This window comes from Oryza brachyantha, chromosome 3 (genome assembly GCF_000231095.2).
Source record: "Oryza brachyantha chromosome 3, ObraRS2, whole genome shotgun sequence".
NCBI classification, from domain to species: Eukaryota; Viridiplantae; Streptophyta; class Magnoliopsida; order Poales; family Poaceae; genus Oryza; species Oryza brachyantha.
Genome location: NC_023165.2, coordinates 24,080,308 through 24,103,700, shown reverse-complemented (window position 1 = coordinate 24,103,700; position 23,393 = coordinate 24,080,308). Strand labels below are relative to the sequence as shown.

Below are 23,393 nucleotides of genomic sequence, written 5' to 3'. Positions count from 1 at the left end.
ATCAAATTTTTACCAAAGGCCTCGTTTGAGATGGCTGAAATTAACGAATTATCTGATTTTTATAGTATCTAATTAAGGATATAAATGAATTAATTAACTCCTACAAGCTAAAAAGTCGCTCTAGAAGCGTGCAAATGAATATCCAAAATTCAGAATCAGAAAATACTCTGACCTAGATATATAATATCAACAGACCTAAAAATTAATTATTTATGATTGGATTAAGTATTTGCTACACACATATTCGTGCTGTTTTCCACCTCCTATTTATCTTTCCAAAGTCGGAGTGTCCGGATCCATCACACAAACTAGTGACCGGTACACTAACACACAGTAGTACCGAGGGTACATACTCCTTCTATCCCAAAATAAACCAATTTTTCACTTTTTACCTATAATTTTTGACTCTTCGTCTTATTAAAAAAATTTTGTGATTGTTATTTTTGTTTTTATTAGATGATAAATCATAAATAGTACTCTACATGTGACTAATTTTTTTTCTAATTTTCTAAAAATCTTTCAAATAAAACGGATGGTCAAAGTTGGACATTGATTTTTTTTACAGAGGAAGTAGATGGACAGCTCACTCTATACACGAAGTATGGACTGTGGTCTGTGGAGGCCGCACCTAGAATAACACTGGCCCCACCGAGACGCAGCTCTCGCCCGCTTCACAACCGGGGGGGAATAATCCGAGAGATCGCGCCACAGCTACAGCTCGATCAATAAATTTCGTGCACGTACGTATGGCAGGCAGGTTTGTTTCAAGGTTTAGTTTAGAATAGTGCTGTATCGTCCTCAGCCTTATTGACCAACGTTATATTTTACACCGGAAGCGCTTGTAACTAACACGAGGCTCCACGGCTAGTGGTGCGCGTACTCTACGTGCATGGGGTCCATCCACAGTTGCAGATCCTCCACGTTGTGGTATACAGGGAAGAATCGGAGCTGGTTGTTGGAGTGCACTTTGTTTAGCAGGAGATCAGTAGAGCATCGGCACTAGTGGCAGTTGTTGATAATATGTTATAGTTTTTTTTTTCAAAAGAAAAAATAAAAGAGAGAAGAGAAGCGTAGGGCCCTCTTTTACATGAGAAGTGGTATACGTATGATCTTTGTTTACGATATTCGTATGACAAAGCCAACCACTATTGTTTGGCTTCTCATCTCAGGATACGTCCGTGTCTCAAACGATCATGCCGTTTGTCCTGTCTATTCGTATGCTAATAGTATGAAAAAAATTGCATGTATATCAATTTTGCTTTTATATATAGTTGTTCAGGATAAAACGGAGAAGAAAGTCCTAAAATTACAAACACAAAAGTGAATGGATTTTCAGTAGGGTGCTTATATAGGGGCAACCAGAATTTGAATTTTGGTATAGCTCATCATTGATTTTGGCCTTAGCTTCTTGAGCGATAGAGCTAAGCACAGAACTATAGCATAATCGATAAAAAAAATCTAAACTTAAAATTGTTTTTGGTTGGTCCGTTTAATTTGAAGCCACTGCACAACCAATAAATCAATAAGCAACGAAACCATAAGACCATTGCCAGTGGGAGATTTCCCTTTTATTATGTTTTTTAAAAAATGCCACATAAACAACATAACATTTAATTAATGAATGAAATAGTTTACATAATACATAAGTTTTATGTTGTTGTTTCATAAGTAATACATACAAAAGATAAACTACATTGGTAATATTGTACACAATAATTCTATGTCGAATCATAAAAAGATATTGTCATATTCAATGAAAATAAAACTCTCATTAGGAATTATCTAATAGAGAATTCATCTAAACATGACCCCTGTATTATTGTCATTACCGTCATTCATATATAGGTTCCACTCTCTTTTATGCCTCTAAAGATAATGTCAGAACCAGAGGGAAACCAAACATGAGGCAACTTAGGCTTGAGCCTAATACTTGCTTAAAAAAATTAAAAAAATAAATTAGAAAAGTATTAAGCTTTGCATAAAATTTGTCGAAAAAATATATACTTAGGGCACTCCCAGTGAAAGAAACTATAGCAGTTTCTATAATATATGATACCGCACAAGAAACTACTACTTTCCAACCCATGGTTTCTATAGCATTGTGCATACAAAAGGTAAATTAAATGCAGCATAAAAAGGGACAGATCAATTGTGGTAATTATTTCTACAATCAATTTGTATATAGAACACACGCTACAGACGGTGGCAAAGAAACAACAAAGGTATTTCGGTCCAACACACTTTTGAGAACCAAATATTACCGTATAACAATTTCAAAACCGTACATAAACTGATAATAGCAATCTGGAGATGAAGATAATAGGTCAAATGATTGTTTTTTTAAAAAAATAACATTACTTAGTGCAATGGAAAAGGATGAATTGCAAACAAACAGAAAAATGAAGAACAAAGATGACAACATGAGCTATGAGCATGACTTAGCAATATTTTCACACTAAACAAACTCGGATATTTTGCACGGCACTGAACGGGGCTGCGCGCCATCTGCATGTGTCGTCGGCGCCGTACTCGAACTGGCCCAAATCCTATCGAAACTACTGGAGTCTCCCCAACGGGGTTTTACTGGTTTCTTGCTGCCTCGTTTCTTTCGTCGACCCAGTTCCGTGAAGAGGAAATCGTTTCCTTGGTTTAGACCCTCTCTCTTCCTTAATTGCTCTGCCACGTTAGCAAAAAACCGAGCTGTCAAGCTAATTAATATACATAGAAACTATCATAAATACTTCATTGGGAGTGCTCTTAATCATTGAGACCTAGGCTTAAAAATTTATTGGTTCTATCCTAACCCGCGCTGCAAAAACATGAGGCAGGCGATCGCCGAGACCGAGACACTCCCCCGCCGCGCGAACGAACGAACGGGTTTCGCACTTGCGCGTCGAGACTTCAACGTGTCTGCCGCCGCCGGCGCGAACGGGACGGCGTTGCGCAGTGAGCCTGCGACGTGGCTGCCAGCCGGCGGCGGCGCCCGCGCGATCGATGTGGTGGTGGTGGTGGGCTCGCGCGGCTCGTGTGCCGCTCTGTTCTTTTCCTGTATTACCTGACGCGTCCGACCTGGGATCCACCCACCCGTCGCGACTAGTGATGAGTGGCTTGTCTTGTCCAGTGGCCATCCACAACTTTTACCTGGCGCTGCCATTTCAAACCGCGTCAAAAGCCAGCCGTGGAAAGTCGATGGGATTTGCTTTCAAAGCATTGCAGCTGATGACATTTCCCCCCTTTTTTTTTTGCCGTTTTACACCTCGTCCCAGTCCGGCAAACCTGCAAAATCCAGTAAAACATGAATTCCATCCCGTTAAAAGGGAAATCCTTACATTCAATGCTCACGTGGCGTGGTAGCGTAGTTGGACGCCTGGGCGTGGTTAATTGATACTATTCCTCCTATCGTCCTTGGTGTAAACAACCGTAGAAACAAACTGTCGTGTTACACCTCCTAAATGCTGTCCATCGAATGCTCATACCATATCTTTACTCTTTAGCATGCTATAATGTCCTCCTAAATGAGAAAAAAAAGAGAAAACTTCCGTGTGCATAACATACTGCACGGATCTAGCATTATTCCGGAATAATACAGATTTAGCATTTGTTACTTTCTCTGTTTTGCAATTGATCCTGTGCGGAGTAGAATAGATAATAAAACGAACCAGAAGAATACACACACCGGCCCCGCCGGCCGGCCACAGGCAGCCGCTTCTTGACTCGTCGCGAAGTCTCAAACCAACCAGAAACGCCCACGGCGCCCGCGCCCCCACGGCTCGGCTCTCGCCGTTGACCCGCCCGCCCGCCCGCCCACAAAAACCCCACCAAACCCGCTGTGCCACCGTGGAAGTGCACGCACCGAACCAACCACCGAGACGCACCCACCATGCGCCGGTTCATTCATCACATCACCCCAGTTCACCACCGCTGCGTCCTGCCGCCAGTGGCAGCGCCGTCAAAGCGCGACGCACGCAGCCAGGGCGAAGCCGAGCGAGCCCGAGACACCACCGAGCCGATCCCCACAACAACGTGGCATGTAAATCGAGCCAGGCAAGCACGGCGCCGCGGGGGCGAGATCGTGGGGGTGTAATCGCTTGCCATTTCAGCCCCGGAGATTTCAAAAACATTTAACAGCTTCCTTAAACAACCGAAACCCCCCTCGATATTAGTTCTCTCTCTCCCTCTCTCTCTCTCTCTCATCCCACCGCTTCCTCGTCTTCCTCCTCTCTCCCTCTTCACCGTCTCCGGCGGCGGCCGCTGCTCGCGTGCGTTGGCGTGACGTGACCCCGGCGGCCGGCGCCGTGGTGGTGTGGAATTTGGGTTTGGATCGGCGGGGAGGGAGTGAGTAATAAGTGGGAGGCAGTTGGGGGAGTGTAACTTTGGGCATTGATGGCGGGGTAGAGAGGTGAGCCCCCAAGGAGGGTGGTGGTGGTGGTAGTGGTGGCTGCTTCTGTACCTGCGTTTGCTCTGCGCCCTCTCCTTTATTGCGTTTAATTTCCCTCCCAATTCCGTCTCCGCTGCCTGCCTGGCCTCTCCGCGAATCCATCCTTACTTTGGACGCGCGCGCGGGGGTGGGAGTGGAGGAATGGGGAGTGGCGGCGGCGGCGGCGGCAGAGGTGGTGGAGGTGGCTGGAGGAGGAGATGATGCGCGCTGGTTTTGGTAGTGGTGGTGGGCTCTGGGCGCTGCTGCTGCTTGTGGCGCTGGTGGCGGCGGCGGCGCCCGGGGCGGTGGTGGGGCAGGCGAACCTCACGTCGCGGGCGGATCTCTCGGCGCTGTACGCGCTGCGGGGCTCGCTCGGGCTGCGTGCGCGGGACTGGCCTCGCCGCGCCGACCCCTGCACGGCGTGGGCCGGGGTGGGGTGCCGCGGCGGCCGCGTCGTGTCGGTCACCCTCGTCGGGCTGCGCCGCACGCGGCTGGGCCGCCTGGCCCCGCGCTTCGCTGTCGACGGGCTGCGCAACCTCACGCGGCTCGAGGCCTTCAGTGCGGCGGGGTTCGGCCTGCCCGGCTCTATCCCGGCGTGGCTCGGCGCCGGGCTCGCGCCCACCTTCCAGCTCCTCGACATCTCCAACTGCGCCGTCACGGGGGAGATCCCTGCCTCGGCCATCGCCGGCCTCAGCAACCTCACCGTTCTCAACCTAGCAGGGAATCTACTCTCGGGGCAGCTCCCGGGCAGTGCTCTCGCCGGGCTCCCGCGTCTCAGTAGACTCAACCTCTCAGGCAATGCCTTCTCAGGCGAACTACCCAAGGCAGTCTGGTCGCTCCCGGAGCTGAGCGTTCTCGACGTGTCTCAGACCAACCTCACCGGCACATTGCCAGATACAGGGCTTGCGCTTCCATCCAATGTGCAGGTAGTGGATCTGTCCGGGAACCTCTTCTATGGTGGTGTGCCAGGCCCCTTTGGCCAACTCTTTGGTAGGACGGCATTGGCCAATATCTCTGGGAATTACTTCGATGGCAAGCTGGGTGTGTCCAAGGGTGATGTTGGAAATTTCTCATTTGAGTTGAATTGCTTCGTTGACGTTGCGAGCCAGCGTAGCCAGGCAGATTGTCAGCAGTTCTATGCTGCACGGGGGCTCATTTACATGAGTCCAGCTCCTGCACCCACACTGCAGCCTGCTTTGCCAGCTTCACCGGGAAGGAAAAAAAGACGCAAGAATTTGAAGTACATACTGATTGGAGCGATTGGTGGGGGTGTCCTGCTGTTAGCTGTTATTGCAGCCATTTTGTATTGCTTGGTCTGCTCCGGGAGTAGGACGAATAGGAGTAGGAATGATCAGAGGGAAAGTGGAGAACGAAACACACAGTTGGGAGCTTCTGGAACTGGTGGGGGTGCAGTTGCTGCTGGCATGCAATCTTCTACATCACCCGCAAACCTAGCAAAGGTTGGTGATTCATTTGGTTATGACCAGCTTGTTGAAGCCACCGCAAGTTTTGACGACGATAGGCTTATCAAGCATGGTCACTCTGGTGATCTTTACATTGGTGTGCTCCATGATGGCACCTCCGTGGTTGTGAAGAAGATAACTTCCAGCATGTCTAGGAATGCTTATATGGCGGAGTTGGATTTATTTGCTAAAGGGTTGCATGAAAGGCTGGTGCCAATCATGGGGCATTGCCTTGATAAAGAGGACAAGTTTCTCGTGTATAGGTTTGTTCGGAATGGTGACTTATCAAGTGCACTGCACAGAAAGTCAGGGGAGGAAGAAGAAGGACTGCAATCTTTGGACTGGATAAAGAGGCTGAAGATTGCAACAGGGGTGGCAGAGGCACTATGCTATCTACACCACGAGTGTAATCCACCAATGGTTCACAGGTATAAACTTCTTTGTATTTATATGAACGCAAAATTTATTTCAGTTGGATGTTTTCTTTGCGTGTATCATGTGGTCTTCCACGATGTCTACCGTCATGTATCTCAGACAGTGTTGGTGGCAACTAGGAATACTCTGGCCACATATTAAATGGATTTGGATATTGCTGAATCAGTATTTTGTACTGCTAACTATGCTCTATAGCTCACCCGAACTCAAAAATCTGAATATGAATAGTACTGTCGTTTGTTTATCTGTGGCCTTTTTTGTGATTTCCCCTGGGGTATGTAGCATTGTTTTTCTTGGACGTTGCAACTTTGATGAGTAAACTGCCTCGGTTCATATATCCTTTTTATAATTAGGGTCACCTCTTTATTATCATGTCATTTTATAATTACTTATTTACGTTACATTTGAATGTGTAAACCACCTTGGTTCATATACCCTTTTCATGACTTCTCAATGGGAAAGTACCTGGTTATGCAATGTTCAAGATTTGACTACTCTTGATATTTTCCTGCAAAAGCATGGGAAGTTATTTTTTTGTGTCACTTCGCTCGGGAAGTATTGTTTTGGTATCAAAGTAGACCATGCAGTAAACTATGTTAGTACCCTTGGTGGTTGTGTTAATGAGGTCACTCTGCTACAGGGATGTGCAAGCTAGCAGTATCCTTCTTGATGATAAATTTGACGTGCGCCTTGGGAGCTTGAGCGAGGTGTGTCCTCAAGAAGGGGAAGGTCACCAAAATGTCATCACAAAGCTTTTGAGATTTTCATCGTAAGTTTTAACTTCGAGCACTGCATGCTCTATTTGTTTGCTCTCTGTGTCGAGACTCGAGTCTCCATAAAATGCATAATTACACTGTGCTGTTCAGTTCATCGTGCCCATTTGATTCATATTAAGCCAAGGTCTAAAAACATGTGCTCTGAAGTGTGAATCTATATTAGTCAATTACTGAACCTTTCCGTTTATTCAGGATGCAGTTAAAGCAAGTTCAAAATGATTTAATATGCACAGGACAAAAATAGGGCTGCCCCTTGTAGCAAAAGCAATGTATTTTTTTTTTCTAGTTTCCAAATCCTTATACCATTCATGTTCTTCTGCCAGTTTTAAGCAATTTCATTTTTTTTACACCGAATGAACTTGGTCTCATCTAATAGTGTTGTTTTTTGGGGGGAAACTGCAGGACGGCAGATCAAGGTTCTTCTGGTAAGTCCGTTCATCCATGCTTTCATCTTTCAAGTGTTGCCTGCCCTCTGTTTGAAACTGAGGACAGCAATGCTATATTGTGCCATATGACTATCTATAGATTATGTGTCCATGGATGCAAGCGCATTGACAAATCTGTAATGTAACCAGGTGCTCCATCTGCATCTTGTTCATATGATGTCTACTGCTTTGGAAAAGTTTTGCTGGAGCTGGTGACAGGAAGGCTGGGTACCAGTGCATCAAATGATGCTGCAACAAATGAGTGGCTCGATAGCACTCTGCGCTACATTAATATTTATGAGAAAGAGCTCATGAGCAAGATCATTGATCCATCACTTATAATTGATGAGGACCATCTGGAGGAAGTCTGGGCAATGGCAATTGTTGCAAAGTCCTGCTTGAATCCTAGGTCTTCTAAACGCCCGCCGATGAAATATATCCTAAAAGCACTAGAGAATCCATTGAAGGTTGTGAGGGAAGATAACGGTGGCTCTAGCTCAGCCCGGTTAAGAGCAACATCTTCACGCGGATCATGGAATGCTGCATTCTTTGGGAGTTGGCGGCATAGCTCGTCCGATATAGGTCCTTCAAGGGATGACAACTTGTTCAAACGCTCAGAGACAATCAAATCATCTGGAGGGAGCAATGGTGATCATTCTTCCTCCCGCAGGAGGCAATCTAAGGAGATCTTCCCTGAGCCATCTGGCTCACGTGACACGGAGGATTAAGAAACTTTCTTTCATCTTGTGACCCTTTTGGTGCGAGGCAAGGTCCATCAAGGGCAGCTGTTGAAGCACTGCTGCTACCTTGTGTTGAATTATTTTCATCTGACAGATCAAAGTGTGAATTTCCTCCTCATTGACTTCACAGGCAGCATACTGGCACCAGGGGTGCCATTTTTCGGGGTGGACTGGGAAGCGGTCGTATAGTGGATTAGTGGTTGGTGCCGATGTTCTGGACAAACGGCTTGGGGTTGCTTCGGTTTCTCTCCAATGTTCTTATTTCCTTCCCCCCTCTTGATTTAAAAAAGAAAGAATGGCGAGCTGATTCTTTTTCTTCTTCACTACTGTAATTGATTGTTTCATTGTTGATCATAGCAGAAATGTTCGTTCCATTCACGTTTGGCAGCGTCTGGTTTTGTGCTGCTTTGCCAAATTTTGCATCTCTTATTTTGTTGTGCTTGTGCAAGTTAGATGCTGTGTGCTCTGTTTGTTCATTTGAGAGTAAATTATAGGTGAGATGCTATCTTCAAGCTTCAGAAAAGGCCAAAGCTGAGACAGCGGCCTTTCAGAAAAGGCCAAGATTGCCAATGTCCGTTTGTGGCAGGCCGGCCCGGCCCAAGAAGGAGCAAATGAAGTAGCGTCATACAGAGCGCCTGTAGCTCAGTGGATAGAGCGTTTGTTTCCTAAACAAAAAGTCGAAGGTTCGAACCCTTCCTGGCGCAGCCTTTTTAAATGAAAAATATCTTATTTAAGCATTTTTTTAATAAAAATATCCTTTTTTAATAAAGGGCTGCTTGAGCACTCATATCTTATTTAAGAAATTTAATGAAACATATTATTTAAAATGTCAGATATTCTTGTAGTAGCTTTATTTTAAAAAATCTTATCAAATAATTGCAGGAATAAGGATTGGTTGAACACTGTTACTAGGCCTGAAAGGACTCCTGAAGTTTCACGGTGCTGGTAGTAATGAAATTCAGCCGACCTGGCGAAAACAGAAATATAAAGAAAGAATAACAATGGTGATAACATCCAAATAATAAGCAAATAATGGCCGAGTTATGGTAACATCCAGAGAGAAGACAAATAATAACAGGAAAATTTAAAGGTTGTGATATTTTCTTTTACTGGTGATGGTTTGCTGTGAACTGACGTATTTGAAGGTTGTAGCTATTTGGGCACAGTACGTGGGATTACGCCCGTATGGCATCATTTCTGAATCTGTAGCTCAGATAGTAAGTAATACATGGTGCTGTAACATCCCAGGTAAGTTATTCTGCAGCTTCATTTATTTATGCTGAACACACAATTAGTCCTCTACGTTGCCGTTCAGAATTTTGTGTATAGAACCCTCCATCATGGCAGATTGGTACTCCTCTAACTCGCTTTCGCGGCCACCAGAGACGACTGCGGCGTAACCTCGGGGACCGAGTGCTCGTTAATGACTTTGTTAACATGGTCAGTTTTTGTGTCAGATGCCCAAAAGCTTGCCATTTTGATGTCATCTTGCACCATCAACTTGGAATACTCCTCATGGTTGTACACCACATTGCTCTTCCCACCAAACTCTACGGGGAGGACCTCTGGATCAATGTACTTGTGCATGATCTTCATGCTCTCGTCGTTCTTTAGGTATACGAAATTCACCTTCTGGATCGATTTCGGGTCAAGGAAATGTTTGGTAACCTGAAGGCAATTGAAACAATTGAGTTAGAATAAGGCACCAAGATTTGTCCCTGACAACACTACAACTTGGTTTTGAATTGTCTGTTGAAACGATATCCAATACTTTCATTTATGAAAACGAAAAGGTTCAAAGCCTGTACCTTCCAAAAAGCCTCAAATACTTTCGGGGGATTAAACAGAATTGCAACAGCCAACCTCTCAGGATAATGATTTTGCAGAACACTTGCACATTCCCGGGCAGTTTTTATGGGCACTGCATTTGCCAGTGTCCATCCTGTGAAGTCTATCAACCATACCATTTTGTCTTGATCTTCAGGCAGGCTGAGGATTGCATTCTCCAAGGTATATACAAGAAACCGTACCTGCCCTTCATGGGACGTTGTATTCTGAATTGTTTGAAACAGTCAAAAGGAGAAACATTAGTTATTTTCTGAAGGCAATAAGGCTAAGAAGGATACCCATACAGAAGTGAATTCTTACCTGCTTTGCAGGTCTCATAATGACGACAGTTCTCCCTTCTCTATCTACAAAACTTGCTCTGTACATCTTACCTGTTTCTGATTCAAGAGAAATCTCGAGCTAAAATTACAGAAGAAAGCCGTTAATAGGATGGTCTAGTCACCCAACCAGATTTCAAGTTCAGCAAATGAAATAGAAAAAAAGGGAAGAGTGGATCTACCCAGCGAATAGCTTCTGGCCTGTAAGCTGTTCTCCACTTCAGACTTTCTTCCAACATTTTTCTAGACTTATCAACATTCCAGTTACGGGCTTCTAGATATCTCCTCAAGCATGCTTCAGTACAATATTTCTCGCTAGAGGAAGACAAAGGCCCAATTGCATCTCTCAGCTCTTGGATCTGCTCATTGAAGATAGTTGAATGAGAAATTTGACAGAATAGTAGATATGTAGCACACCATTTTTGCCAAGAATCAATGTAGCTATCCATAACAATTTACAGCTGGAGCAATGCAATCTAAACACATCTGAGCATAGCATCACTGTCAGAATAAGCATACCACTGTACATCTTCACCAATTCTCCAACAGTACTTTCATAAGAGTTTTGAAGGTGGAAGTGCAACTTATTTTCTTCATAACTAGTAGGAGACAATTTTATTTATATTGAAATCAAAACTGTAGTAACATCTACCATAAGTGTGTTCATGGTCCAGCTGCCATTTATTTTTTAGAAGCATAAAGCTACAATGAATGCATAAAATTGTAATTCACAGCCATGTGTCTTAACATTACAATAGATAACATGATAGTTTTCAGAAGTACCTTTTCTTCCTGTTGCTCAGTGTCATCTGAATTGAAGCGAGAGGCATGCTTCTTCCTAAAACTAAACATGACTACTTCTGCTCTTGACAAAGCTCAACCCTGAAACAGAAATGTCATAATATTGATTAAAATGTAATGAGATACATTAATCAACATCCTTGAAGATCAGAGAGTACAGTTCTTCCAGATTAGTAACCTAAATGAGGATCAACATCAATGTTACCCAAAAGGGGCAGAAATGGAGTGAACATCATGGTGTAAGACAGGCTAAGGCTAGCAGCCAAACAATTACTTGAATTAATAAATGGAAAAGAGAATTAAGGAAGCAAGCAAGATATAGCTTCTCATCACTCAAACATGACTAGTAATTAACCTCATATCTGAATGGCCAACTCTCGTGTGAAACCACTTTGAGAATTCATGTGAATTAAGATGTTGAATACTGCATGTGTGTGTATTATAATACATGTTGAAGAGTAATGAAATATGAAATGCAAGTCGATTTATGTGTTCAACCGAATAAGCAGATGGATATATATATATATATATATATATATATATATATATATATATATGAAGCCTCTATTCTACTATCAGGTGTAATTACTCCCTTCACGTCTAAGGTGCAAAAACACATCTATACATATTTCTTCTCTCTTCCAACAGAAAGTACAAACTCTATATACATACAGTTATATCATTCACATGAGATTTAATAGTGTCTATACTTTCTGTTGGGTGAGAGCAGAAAAAGTTATAAAAATGCTTTTCATCATGAACGTGCAGGGAGTAACTATACCTGGTAGTAGGATATATATATATATATGCAAACTTGGTCACGATGCCAAATTGTTGCTAAAGCATTTGGTCGATTAATCTGACTTCTAAAGAAGTTTAGAATGGCTTTTGAGAGAAAGTAAACCTATATTGGACAAATATATAATAAAATGTGCCAATACTGTAAACCACTTTCATCAGCAAAAGTTTGCCCATGAGCTCATATTGTGAGATGCTTGATACATTTTTCCTGTTTCCCACAGTTTACTTATACCCTTGTTTCTAATATTTTATTGTAATAAACATCATTCAGTTCTATATGCAACAATATTCATATTTCACAGAATAGTAGTGTGCATCCAGCCGTACATAGATGCAACCATTAATATATTAGAGCAATTTTACAGTACTTGAGAAGGTACCAGGAGGTACCAAAATTTCAGTATAAAATTTTAATATATAGATACTAGGAGGTAATAAATTTTACACTAAAATTTTAGTACCTCTCAGTATCTACTTAAGGACTGTAAAATTGCTCAATATATTACCATAACTAGAGGGAGACAAACTGAATAAAACAAATAACACTAAAAGGATTTGGTCCCCAGTTTTGAGTACCAAACAATGCAAAGTGTTTAATGTAATAGGTGCATCTCAGTTCGCTATCACATATTTATTAAGTAGGCCAGCGTTTGACATGAAGTAAATCCTAACCAATTGACATCAGAACATGTAAGAGACAAGTAATTCACTGAACACGGAAATCACATTGAATCAAATAAGAAATGGACAACAGGGCAAGCAACGCCTCTGCTTACATCATATCTGCGGCTCTAAAGTTGGTTTGCAATTTTCTATTTGTTGACTTCGACATTTCAATCACGTACTCCATGGCAAAGAAAATGGGAAGGACTTTACGGATCAAAATTTAGGACTAATGGGGGCAATCTTGACAGCATCCTCTTTTGGACTTTGACTAAGAGAAAATAACAGAAATTTTCTAACATCAAGATAATAATGGTTTTGGAACCTGTAAATTCTAACATCAAGATACTGGCCTCTGTCGGCAGCGCTAGCTGCGGCTGCCTCCAAGCCAGCTCAACAGGAATCCAAGCCAATCTTCTTTTGATGGATGTGCAGCAGCCGGAGCCCGCCGCTAGTAGCAGTGCCAATTAGCGCCAATGGTGGTTTCAAAAACTGTGATTTTTAACATATGGATTGCTCAAAAAACAAAATCTAAGATCTGTTGCACATCGCCATAAATGAATTAAGGGCCGAAACCGTAGATCTGACAAGAGATCATGGTACAGTGAAGAACATGTGCTCAAAACAATTCGTCAGATAGGTAAAAAATTTCTGAATTTGTTGCGTCCTGTGGCTACAAATATTGCCCCTCAAATAATAAATTTTACCAAATTGCCGTAGTAAGAACAAAGAACAGAAAAACACGGTTTTGGTTCCACAACAGAAGTGTAAAAAAACCAAGATTTATGAGATGACGAGCCATACAGAATTATGGACGTGAGATCACAATTCCCCTAAAGATTTGCCAGTAACAAGAACAAGACAAGCACCCTCGTATTTACCAGAAGACGAATCAACGGGCACGAATCTCTCAGCGATCCAGCCAAACAACAAGAACAAGAAACAACGAACGCAAGAAAGCCTCCATACCGGGGAGTCCAGAGGCGAAATGGCCGGGCCACTGAGGGCGCGGCACCGTCACCGGTACGGGCAGGGCAGGGCTGGCCGGCGACGAGAGGAGGAGAAAGAAATGCCCGCTTTCCTCTCCTCTCCTCTCTCCCCTCTTGCCGTCTCCTTCCTCCTGTCGTTTCGGGAGCGGGAGAATAAAAAGCAAGAACTGTCAACTGTACCACCACCACCACCACGCACGCCTCCTACAGTGGAATCAGCAGCAATCGCCATCGCGAAACCGTGACCGTGCTGCGAGCCAACTCTCTTTCATGGGCGGCTTCTAGATCGAGAGAAATTCTGGATGCCGGATGGGAAGGGAGGCTGGGTGGCGTGGCATCGTCGCGGGCCTGAAGCTCACTGACCCGGACGGACACCGCACCACCACCACCACTCGACGAGACGGTCTCAGATCCGGGGGGAACGAGCTGCTAGCAGAGCATAGCACCGTAGTCCGTACGTACACAGCGGCGAAAGCAGCAGCAGCAGCAGCAGCAGAAGCCGTCGACTGATTATTTTTGGTAGTTTGTCACGGTCAAGTATGGACACCATGTGTGCACGCATCGTGCACCGCATGGGAATCATATTGTATGTGGTGTCCTATTCTATCTCTCTCTTTTTATTATTATTATGATGTTGGTATATTTAAGAGTAATAAATATTAGTAGTATTTTATTTTTGTTTGTTATGGTATGGTATTTCATTTCAAAACATGATAATAGAGGGTAGTTATCGGATATGATATTTGGCGTCGGGCATCTATTAAATATGATTTTTTTTGTTAGTAATAGATTTGAAACCATATATGGTATTACTGATACATATCAGTACCACTGATAACTATGGTATCATGCATATTTTGAGTGATGCATGTGATATCATAGTGGTAGAGTTGTTGGAACAATCACAAAGCAACTCTTCTCTTAGCCCACGGCGGCAATGGCATGAGTAGCGGTGGCGAAGTCAGTGCTTGGAGAGGAAGGAGATCTAGAGGATGAGCTTGGAGGAGGTGTAGCATGTGATGAGCAGGAGCTACTACAGGTAGAGTGTGAAGGAGAAGAGTGTGACTGCAATGGATCAATACTACATAGGGTTTTGATAATTGAAAGAAGAGCGGCAATAGCCTCATCACAAAGTATTGATCTATCGGTATATGCTAGTCCAGGATAAAGTGTCGCCATATAGAGTAGATTAGACTTCAACATCACTAGATAACCAATATCTAGCCAACAACTACCCTCATTGGGTCTTACGGAGCTTCGCTAAAAAGGCACTCACATAATGCTCCGAGATCTCAATAGTGAAGATTGAACCTCAATTCGGATATGAAGAGGAAAAATCGAGGGCTATTCACATTGATACCATTTTCAAGCATAACGTCGTTTGGTAAATTCATAAACATGTGGATGTATTTGGTTTGTTTCAAATATTGGTGGTACCAAAAAAATTTGGTTACCAGTAGGCAAATGCAACCAAAATTTTGGCTATGCCCCCATAGTCCATAGGCAGCAAGCGAGCAAGTACCCACATCTTTACTAGAGATGGTAGAGCATGTTAGCATATGGTAATTATTGGATGCAATCTAACAATGCTAGATGTTGTCAAAATTTGATAAAGTATATGTGGGCAACAAACTAAAGACATCCCAAATAACTTTATCATTCCAAAATTAGACAATATCGTTAACTTACCAAAGTTTGCTTTTGTCGAATGATGAAAAGTTTTATGTTGGTACTAATTTGAACAGGCCCGGAGAGAGAGAGAGTAGGAAGGAGAAATAAGGTGAGGAGGAGGAGAAGGGAGTGGGTGAGTAGCGCTACCACCTGTAGTCGGCACTTATGGCAACAAAGTGTATATGGCAGTTAATGGAGATGAATTCACTTAATGATAGTAGGGTTTGTGCAGTTTGACAGTGATGGCTCTAAAGCAACATGAAGGGTATGCAAGCATGTGGAGGATGAGGAACAAAATGGTACTATGGGTAAGTTGGGAGACATGCATATCACATCCCTAACATTTGACTTTATTTTTAGAGTTATAGTAGTGGTGTAGAGCAAATAATTTATCTCGCTATCAACTTTAACTATGGATGGGTTGAGTTGTTTGTTACATAGCTTCAGAATTGCAGGAATATTTTATTTGTAGTTTATAAGATTTGTATAGCGAGTACTACCTTCATTTGAAAAGAACTTTATTTCTAGCTGCATAATGCTCCTGTGAGTTTTAAACATAGCTATACTAGTTAAACCAAAACAATGCAAAAATCTATTGGAAAAACAAAATCTTCATGGTAGTCCATACATGTCAATCTTTTACTTGTCTTCCATCTTTAATTAATTGTTTGCCTCATCACGCCCTATGTACCCATTAGCTAACATTTTTATCACCCTTTTATATTATCAAATACATATATGGTAACAACTACGTTTCAGATATACAAAAGTAAACGACTTTCTAAATCTCTCTGCACAAGCTTTCTTATATCAATGGACACAATGGCAACAAACTAAAATAGAGAACATTTTATAAAGTTCCCGCTGTCGACCCAAGAAGTATTTTACGAAATTGTAATGCAACTAAGACTAATTGGAAAAGGCCAACAACATGTCCCTCGAACATCCTTCAAAATGGGCCATGGGATGCTTTGTCCGTGGCCGCCTAGCCTAGCCTAGGTTAAACCATCGTCGATGAGCTAGGCTAGAAACCTCCTTTCTCGAGATGGAGTTAGGCCACGTTCGGCATAAGTTATCTAAACTAGCACGAAAAATATTGTAATAGATTAGTAATTAATTAATCAATTATTAAAAAGTATAAAAAAATATTAATATGATTTTTTAAAGCAAAATTTCTATAGAAAATTTTCACAAAAAATACACTGTTTAGCAGTTTGGGAAGCATGCATGCGGAAACGAGAAATCTGGGTTAGGAAGAAAGGAGAAAGAACACGGCCTTAGAATATGCTCAAAATTCAAACTGAATTAGTACATTTACATATATTTGTAATCTTATCTTCTATTTTTTTTAACTCCTATTACCACCATGCTCCCTTCCGCCACCTACTGCCTTTCTCGCCTTCCAGTCCACTCCAACCTCCATCTCAATTCTCAAGCTGGACAACCTTTGGACACCTCGTTGCGTCTCCATGGAGGTCGCCTCGTCTTCGTGCTCCTAGCTGCCTTCAGTCCTTTTTTCTTTGGTACAGCTACCGTCAGTTCAGTTGCTTTCTCGAGTACGATCGTACATCGTACAAGCAGTTAGGGGGTGTTTAGAACCTGTTCTTCAGTTATATCATATCCCTTTCAGATCTTGAAGTTGTCAGTTTTCTATGCAGCTGGGCAGTAGACTGTAGTACTGTACAGTAGAACAGATGAGGATGCTCCTGATTGCATGTTTTAACTTGCCAAGAATTAATTATGTTGTTTAGCAAGCGATGCTGACAACAAGATGCTGATCGACTTTTCCTGTGTTATTTTTCTCGGTCTGCTTGTCAGCCCATACACACACCCCTTTCAGAATACACGGGTGACCAAATGACGTATTTGTAAATAAAAAATAATTTATTAATAAAACTTTGATATATGTATTCTTAGTGATCAAAAGCTAAGGCTGAAAAATAAATTTTGGTGCAAAACCTCCTAAATCAACTCTAAATTTAAGGTTAAAAATTCAAATTTTGGCTTATAAGTATGAACAGAAGTAAAAAGATGAGGTCTAAATATTTCTATATTTTAAAATTTATAACATAATATAAGCATCATATACTATTGGTATAATTTTGAATGGTTCAAGAGCCAATGAGGAAAAATAGAATCTCAACGATTCAAAATTCAAAAATTCATTAATGAAGTGACTAAATTTTTTTTGACATAACCTTAGTGTTACACAAGTTGCAAATACTTACTTCATACGTCCTAAAATATGTGACTACTTGTCTACTTCTAACCAATTTTAGACAAATTAGTACTAAAGTAAGTGCATATATGCCCCTATATATTTTTCTCTTTTAGTGATAGAAAGATGTACAATAATTGTGGGTGTCTAATATTTAATCTGGTTTCTTTCTTCTGCTTCACCACCCCCTATTCCAACTCATATTATTTTATTTTTCATGTGTACGTTTTTTAAACTGCTAAACGATATGTTTTTTAAATTTTATTTTTTAAGTTTTTATAGCTAATAATAATTGACTCATATTCTTTTATTTTTTTATATATAGAAGTTGATCATCTCATATTTGTAAGGTAGATTTTTATATTTACTTTTTAGTAGTTAATTTTATCTTTTATAACAATAGTTATCATAAAAATTAGATAGTATTTCATTTTTTATTTTCGTCTAACAAAATAACACAACCATGATATGCCAAGTGGATGCCAACTATAATCTTTAGACTCCAAACGAAAAAGGATGCAAGCATGTTCATTTGAGTTCTCATGTTCACTTACCAAAATTGCGAATGTGCAAAAAAAAAAAGCAAATGGTCGTCAAAAGGGAGACAAATCATATGTTGGAATCACTGCTTATGATTATTACTAGTAGTTCCTAAAAGGTGATTATGGAGAGCTCATTGTTCAGCGTTGTACTGTATTGTTGAATCAGTTTCTAGGAGTGCAAAATTAAGCATTACTAGCAAAAAAAAAAAGTACACTGCATCATTCGTTTATCACGTGGTAACAATAAAAATAGTAATCATAAAAAAATTTCAAATAAGACAGTCAAAAATTTTATCGAAAAACTCAGAAATTCATTTATTTTAGGACGGAGGTCGTAAATGCCAATAACAGTTCCATAAGTGTGTTCATGGAAAAAGAGAAAACTTATCCTTCATTAGCATTTGTTAACGCGCCCAAACTGACTTCTCTTTGTTTCGTTTTCGTAAAATTAAAAAAGTTTTTGTAAAATTAAAAAAATTATAATGTTGTTTAACACTGATCTGTCGTAATGAAGTTTGCCGATTCCTCGTCGCCTATGAATGTCCTCAATATCTCTTTGATCGATGGATCGGGCCAGCGATTGTGATGGCTAGCTTCTCATATATGCTCTTCTCCGTTGTCCATGTTGATGTTTTTCTCTAGCTCCCGCAATTAGAGATGACTTGTCGTGGGTGGCGGCGATAATTATTTATCCACTGGTGCACGGTTTCGGAGGAAAAATACATGATTCTTAAAGCATGATTGTCTTGTTTTTTTTATAAACGAACAATATATTTGAAAAAAAATAATTATATATATATTTATACATTCTTCACGATCTAAAAGTTTTAAAAGTAAACTTTGTTGAAAAAAACTATTTACATTTAAAATTTAGTTTATTAAATATAAACATAAGAAAAAGGGAAAGATAGTTAATTATCAAAACATAATTATAAATTAGTACATAATTAATTAATTGTTAATTATTAAAAATAAAAATAGATTAATATGATAACAAGAAAATATGAGTTAATAGGGGAGACAGCCGGACACAGCCAGAAAGGTCCAAGTTAAGTAAATATAAAGACAAACACGCATATTAAAAACGACGAAGCAGTCTCACATAACATAGGGCACTGGTTACAACAACGAAGGTTGTAAGCCCAATATCACATCACACCATAAGCAAATGTCTCAAAACACACACAGCAACCAGGATAACGCCACACTGGCAGGTCACGGGATAGCAGCAATGGCAGGCCTTGACACACAACACACATCAACTCGAGCTCCTCTAGTACTCGTCGCCCTCATCGCCGTCCTCACCCTCGTCGAACTCAGCGCCGACCTCCTCATAGTCCTTCTCGAGCGCCGCAAGGTCCTCGCGGGCCTCGGAGAACTCGCCCTCCTCCATGCCCTCACCAACGTACCAGTGGACGAAAGCGCGCTTGGCGTACATGAGGTCGAACTTGTGGTCAATGCGGGAGAAGACCTCGACGACGCTGGTGGAGTTGGAGATCATGCACACGGCCCTCTGCACCTTGGCCAGGTCGCCGCCGGGGACGATGCTGGGCGGCTGGTAGTTGATGCCGCACTTGAACCCGGTCGGGCACCAGTCGACGAACTGGATGGTGCGCTTGGTCTTGATGGTGGCGACAGCGGCGTTCACGTCCTTGGGGACCACATCACCACGGTACATGAGGCAGCATGCCATGTACTTGCCGTGGCGAGGGTCGCACTTGGCCATCATGGAGGATGGCTCGAAGGCGCTGTTGGTGATTTCAGCGACGGAGAGCTGCTCATGGTAGGCCTTCTCGGCAGAGATCACTGGGGCGTAGGATGAAAGCATGAAGTGGATCCTCGGGTAGGGCACAAGGTTGGTCTGGAACTCGTTGACATCCACATTAAGAGCACCATCAAACCTCAGGGAGGCAGTCAGGGATGAGATAACCTGCACATTAGAATAATCAAGTTGGTTAGCGAAAACTAGGAAATGACAGTGCATTATTATGGCAGAAAATAAATATTATTTCCAGGATGCCAGGATGTACCTGAGACACAAGCCTGTTGAGGTTGGTGTAGGTTGGGCGCTCGATGTCAAGGGAGCGACGGCATATATCATAGATGGCCTCGTTGTCAAGGAGGACAGCTACATCAGTGTGCTCAAGGAGGGAGTGGGTGGAAAGGACACTGTTGTATGGCTCAACCACAGAGGTGGAGACCTGAGGGGATGGGTACACTGTGAACCCGAGCTTGGACTTCTTGCCATAGTCAACAGAGAGGCGCTCCAGGAGGAGGGAACCAAGACCAGAGCCAGTTCCACCTCCAACAGCATTGAACACAAGGAAACCTTGGAGACCAGTGCAGTTGTCAGCAAGCTTCCTGATGCGGTCAAGGCACAGATCAACAATCTCCTTGCCAACTGAAAGAATAACACGTCAAGTTAGCCATCCACCAAACAGCGGCATAACCCAAACAATTGCATAGCTCCTTAGAAAAGATTGACACTTACTGGTGTAGTGACCACGGGCAAAGTTGTTGGCTGCATCCTCCTTGCCACTGATGAGCTGCTCAGGGTGGAAGAGCTGGCGGTAGCCACCAGTCCTCACCTCATCAATGACAGTAGGCTCAAGATCAACAAAGACAGCACGGGGAACATGCTTCCCAGCACCAGTCTCGCTGAAGAAGGTGTTGAATGCATCATCACCTCCACCAACGGTCTTGTCACTGGGCATCTGACCATCAGCCTGCAAAGGACAAAAAAACATGATTGCATCTTAGCGGTGCAGGCAAAAACAAAACATAAAGTACACAAAATAACACAATTCAGAAATGATCCCAACAGTTGATCAATCCAAATAATATTTGTTACTATTATAACAAATGAAACTACAGAACAATTTCAAAACTAGCATACATGTGTGTAATATCAAACAAACAGATCTAGAACAATTTGAAAATATAGAACTAGAACTGATGGGTCAGTCTTACAAAATACAATAGCATCTGTATTTGTACTAGATCGGTGAAGTGTATGTGTAAGACACCTAGAAAGCGATGTATAGTAGTGATATTGACCAGATCCAAATACACTGGTAATTGGAAGATTCATATGATGTGATTGTTAAACACCGTGTTCTACCAACTAGTGGGGCTTTCAGACGGTATCATCCGATGCGTCTAGAGTCATACAATTTCCATGTTAAACCAAAGATTTATGGAACGTACATTGCACAGATCTACCACAAAAACAACATTATCATGACATAAATAACCATGATTTCCACATTAAACATCATTCGCAGTTAGATCCAGTGAATGGAAAGATAATTTCAGCAAAATTCAAAAACTGCCTCTAATCGCCTACATTTACCGACTCCACGCATCATAGAACCAGATCTACCAAAGCAGTAAACGCGGAGACTGAACATTTCATCAGATCCACTAGCTACAACAGAGCAAACGCAAATCCAGACTGCCAAATTTTCTCAGGCCGCCAGATCCACTAACAGATCAAACATCTCCACACCCAACAACCGCACATCCACCCAGATCCACCCGAGATATAACATTCCAACCCAGAACTAGGCACGACAATGTGGGAAATGGAGGGGATCCGTACCTGGATGCCATGCTCGAGGCAGTAGAGCTCCCAGCACGCGTTTCCGACCTGGATACCGGCCTGGCCGATGTGGATCGAGATGCACTCCCTCATGGCGGCGGATCGGTGGTGCTGCTACGACGGCGGAGAGAAGGGAAAAACAAAAAAAGCTCAGAGGCGCGGAGAGAGGCGAGTACGAAGACGCCCTTCTCTGCGTTCTCTCGGCTTAGGGTTTCCGCTACCCCCCACTCCGCTCAATTTATAGGCCTGGACAGCCTGGACCTCGGAGGAGTACAGGCGAAGAGATGGGGCATTTTGCGTCAACCCCCTTGATTTGTTCGAAATGAAATCTACCTCACCTGGCGCCCCGCCCCAACGGTCGGGTGATACGTGATAGGGTCAATTTGAGAATATTACATAATACAGCGCGCTGGGTGAAACATTTCACTGGAAGGAGGCCATTTTTGTTCGCTTGCAAAAGTCTTCATACATTAGGACGTGTCAAGTTGTCTCATCCCGTTTCATGTTTACCATATGTCACCACGAAGGAGAAGTCACGAATGACTCGGATAAGAAGCAATGAAGATACTGTCAAGATATGCACAGGATAAAATGAGTAGCTCTGCCAAACCTACCGGAAGAGAGGGAAAGGAACAGTGATGACCAGATCTAGTTGCTATCAGCTCGTGCCCAGACCTAGTGTAGCCGCATAGTGGATCCACGTGCGCCTCACTCTCGTCGATAACCTTGTGTCCAGATTCGCCGTCGTTGCACGAGGCAGATCTAGAGGTGGATCGAGGGGCAGCACGGCAGCAAGTGTCACACCCGGAGTTTCGTCCTAAGCCTAAATCGTAAAAAGAAATCCGTAAATAACAATTGGCTTAATTAACTCACGAAAAATCCCTCTAAAAGGAATTAATTCATTTAAATCGAGGCTCGCAAATCGACTAACAGGATTTAAATTTAAACTGCAGAAGTATAAAATTTGGCCAAACAAATTAATTTAAAACTCGACAAAAGTGGGGTTTTCCTTTTTCCCTCCTTTTTCCTTTCTTTTTCCCTACCTTCTCAAATTGGGCCGAAGTCCAATTTTCCTCCCTCCCTCTTTTTCCTTTTCTTTTTCTTTTTCTTTTTCCTCCCGGGCCGGCCCAGCCGAGCCGGCCCACTCCTCCTCGGCCAGCCCAGCCGCGCCGGCCGCTTCCCTCCGCCCGCGCGCGCTCCCGCCTGGGCCGCCGCTCGGCCCAGCTCGCCGCGTCGCCCGCGCCCGCGAGTCCGCGCCGCCTCCCTCCTCTCTCTCGCGCCACTGACAGGTGGGGCCCACCTGTCAGTGACTGCTTCGCCCGCCGCGCCCGCGCCGCGCCACGTCCGAGCCGGACTCCGCGTCGTCGCCGCAACCGCCGCCGCCGCAACCGACGCCGCCGAGACCGCGTCATCGCCGACTCGGTCTCCAACCTCCGCCCGCCCTAGCCGGTGCCGCCACCCTATAAATCCCGAGCCGCCGCGCGCCGTCGCTCACTTTCCGCCGTCCGCCCGAGTCGTCGCCGCGCTGCTGCCTCTCGCCGCCGCCGCGCAACTTCGCCGTCGGACGCCTTCGTCGCTGTCCAGCCGCGTCATCACCTCCGCGCCGCTGTCGTCGACCGGTCGCCATCCTCGTCGTCATCGGTGAGCGTCCCCGCGTCACGCATTCCTCCGTCGCGTCGTCGCCGT

General features: G+C 43.3%; 3 protein-coding genes and 1 non-coding gene across 4 annotated transcripts; 2 read left to right on the top strand and 2 right to left on the bottom strand.

Moving 5' to 3' along the window:
* Positions 1-4,175: 4,175 nt before the first annotated feature.
* On the top strand, positions 4,176-8,665 carry LOC102720133 (probable LRR receptor-like serine/threonine-protein kinase At2g16250). The gene is made up of 4 exons (XM_006651698.3): positions 4,176-6,308; positions 6,956-7,084; positions 7,494-7,516; positions 7,667-8,665. Exons 1-4 carry the CDS (start codon positions 4,636-4,638, stop codon positions 8,242-8,244), a joined length of 2,403 nt encoding a protein of 800 aa, XP_006651761.2. The 5' UTR covers positions 4,176-4,635; the 3' UTR covers positions 8,245-8,665.
* A 222-nt stretch (positions 8,666-8,887) lies between these two features.
* Positions 8,888-8,960, top strand: TRNAR-CCU. The gene has a single exon. It is a non-coding gene; the product is annotated as a tRNA-Arg (tRNA).
* A 539-nt stretch (positions 8,961-9,499) lies between these two features.
* Positions 9,500-14,043, bottom strand: LOC102721254 (phosphatidylinositol transfer protein PDR17). The gene is made up of 6 exons (XM_006650456.3): positions 13,656-14,043; positions 11,205-11,303; positions 10,604-10,780; positions 10,405-10,503; positions 10,065-10,310; positions 9,500-9,924 (listed from the first exon to the last, which is right to left on the bottom strand). Exons 2-6 carry the CDS (start codon positions 11,271-11,273, stop codon positions 9,616-9,618), a joined length of 900 nt encoding a protein of 299 aa, XP_006650519.1. The 5' UTR covers positions 11,274-11,303; positions 13,656-14,043; the 3' UTR covers positions 9,500-9,615.
* A 5,103-nt stretch (positions 14,044-19,146) lies between these two features.
* LOC102720966 (tubulin alpha-1 chain) lies at positions 19,147-21,922 on the bottom strand. Its single transcript, XM_006650455.3, has 4 exons — positions 21,708-21,922; positions 20,598-20,832; positions 20,137-20,507; positions 19,147-20,036 (listed from the first exon to the last, which is right to left on the bottom strand). The coding sequence occupies exons 1-4, from the start codon at positions 21,798-21,800 to the stop codon at positions 19,380-19,382; spliced, it is 1,356 nt and encodes a 451-aa protein (XP_006650518.1). The 5' UTR covers positions 21,801-21,922; the 3' UTR covers positions 19,147-19,379.
* Between the last annotated feature and the right edge of the window lie 1,471 nt (positions 21,923-23,393).

Coding starts and splice junctions, on each gene's coding strand:
- LOC102720133 (XM_006651698.3), top strand. CDS start 4,636: ATGATGCGCGCTGGTTTTGGTAGTGGTGGTGGGCTCTGGGCGCTGCTG. Junction 6,309..6,955: donor AATCCACCAATGGTTCACAG/GTATAAACTTCT, acceptor ACTCTGCTACAG/GGATGTGCAAGCTAGCAGTA. Junction 7,517..7,666: donor GGCAGATCAAGGTTCTTCTG/GTAAGTCCGTTC, acceptor TAATGTAACCAG/GTGCTCCATCTGCATCTTGT.
- LOC102721254 (XM_006650456.3), bottom strand. CDS start 11,273: ATGTTTAGTTTTAGGAAGAAGCATGCCTCTCGCTTCAATTCAGATGAC. Junction 10,311..10,404: donor TTATGAGACCTGCAAAGCAG/GTAAGAATTCAC, acceptor CAAACAATTCAG/AATACAACGTCCCATGAAGG. Junction 9,925..10,064: donor TATTTGAGGCTTTTTGGAAG/GTACAGGCTTTG, acceptor AATTGCCTTCAG/GTTACCAAACATTTCCTTGA.
- LOC102720966 (XM_006650455.3), bottom strand. CDS start 21,800: ATGAGGGAGTGCATCTCGATCCACATCGGCCAGGCCGGTATCCAGGTC. Junction 20,833..21,707: donor GCCTCGAGCATGGCATCCAG/GTACGGATCCCC, acceptor TGTCCTTTGCAG/GCTGATGGTCAGATGCCCAG. Junction 20,037..20,136: donor TCAACAGGCTTGTGTCTCAG/GTACATCCTGGC, acceptor TCTAATGTGCAG/GTTATCTCATCCCTGACTGC.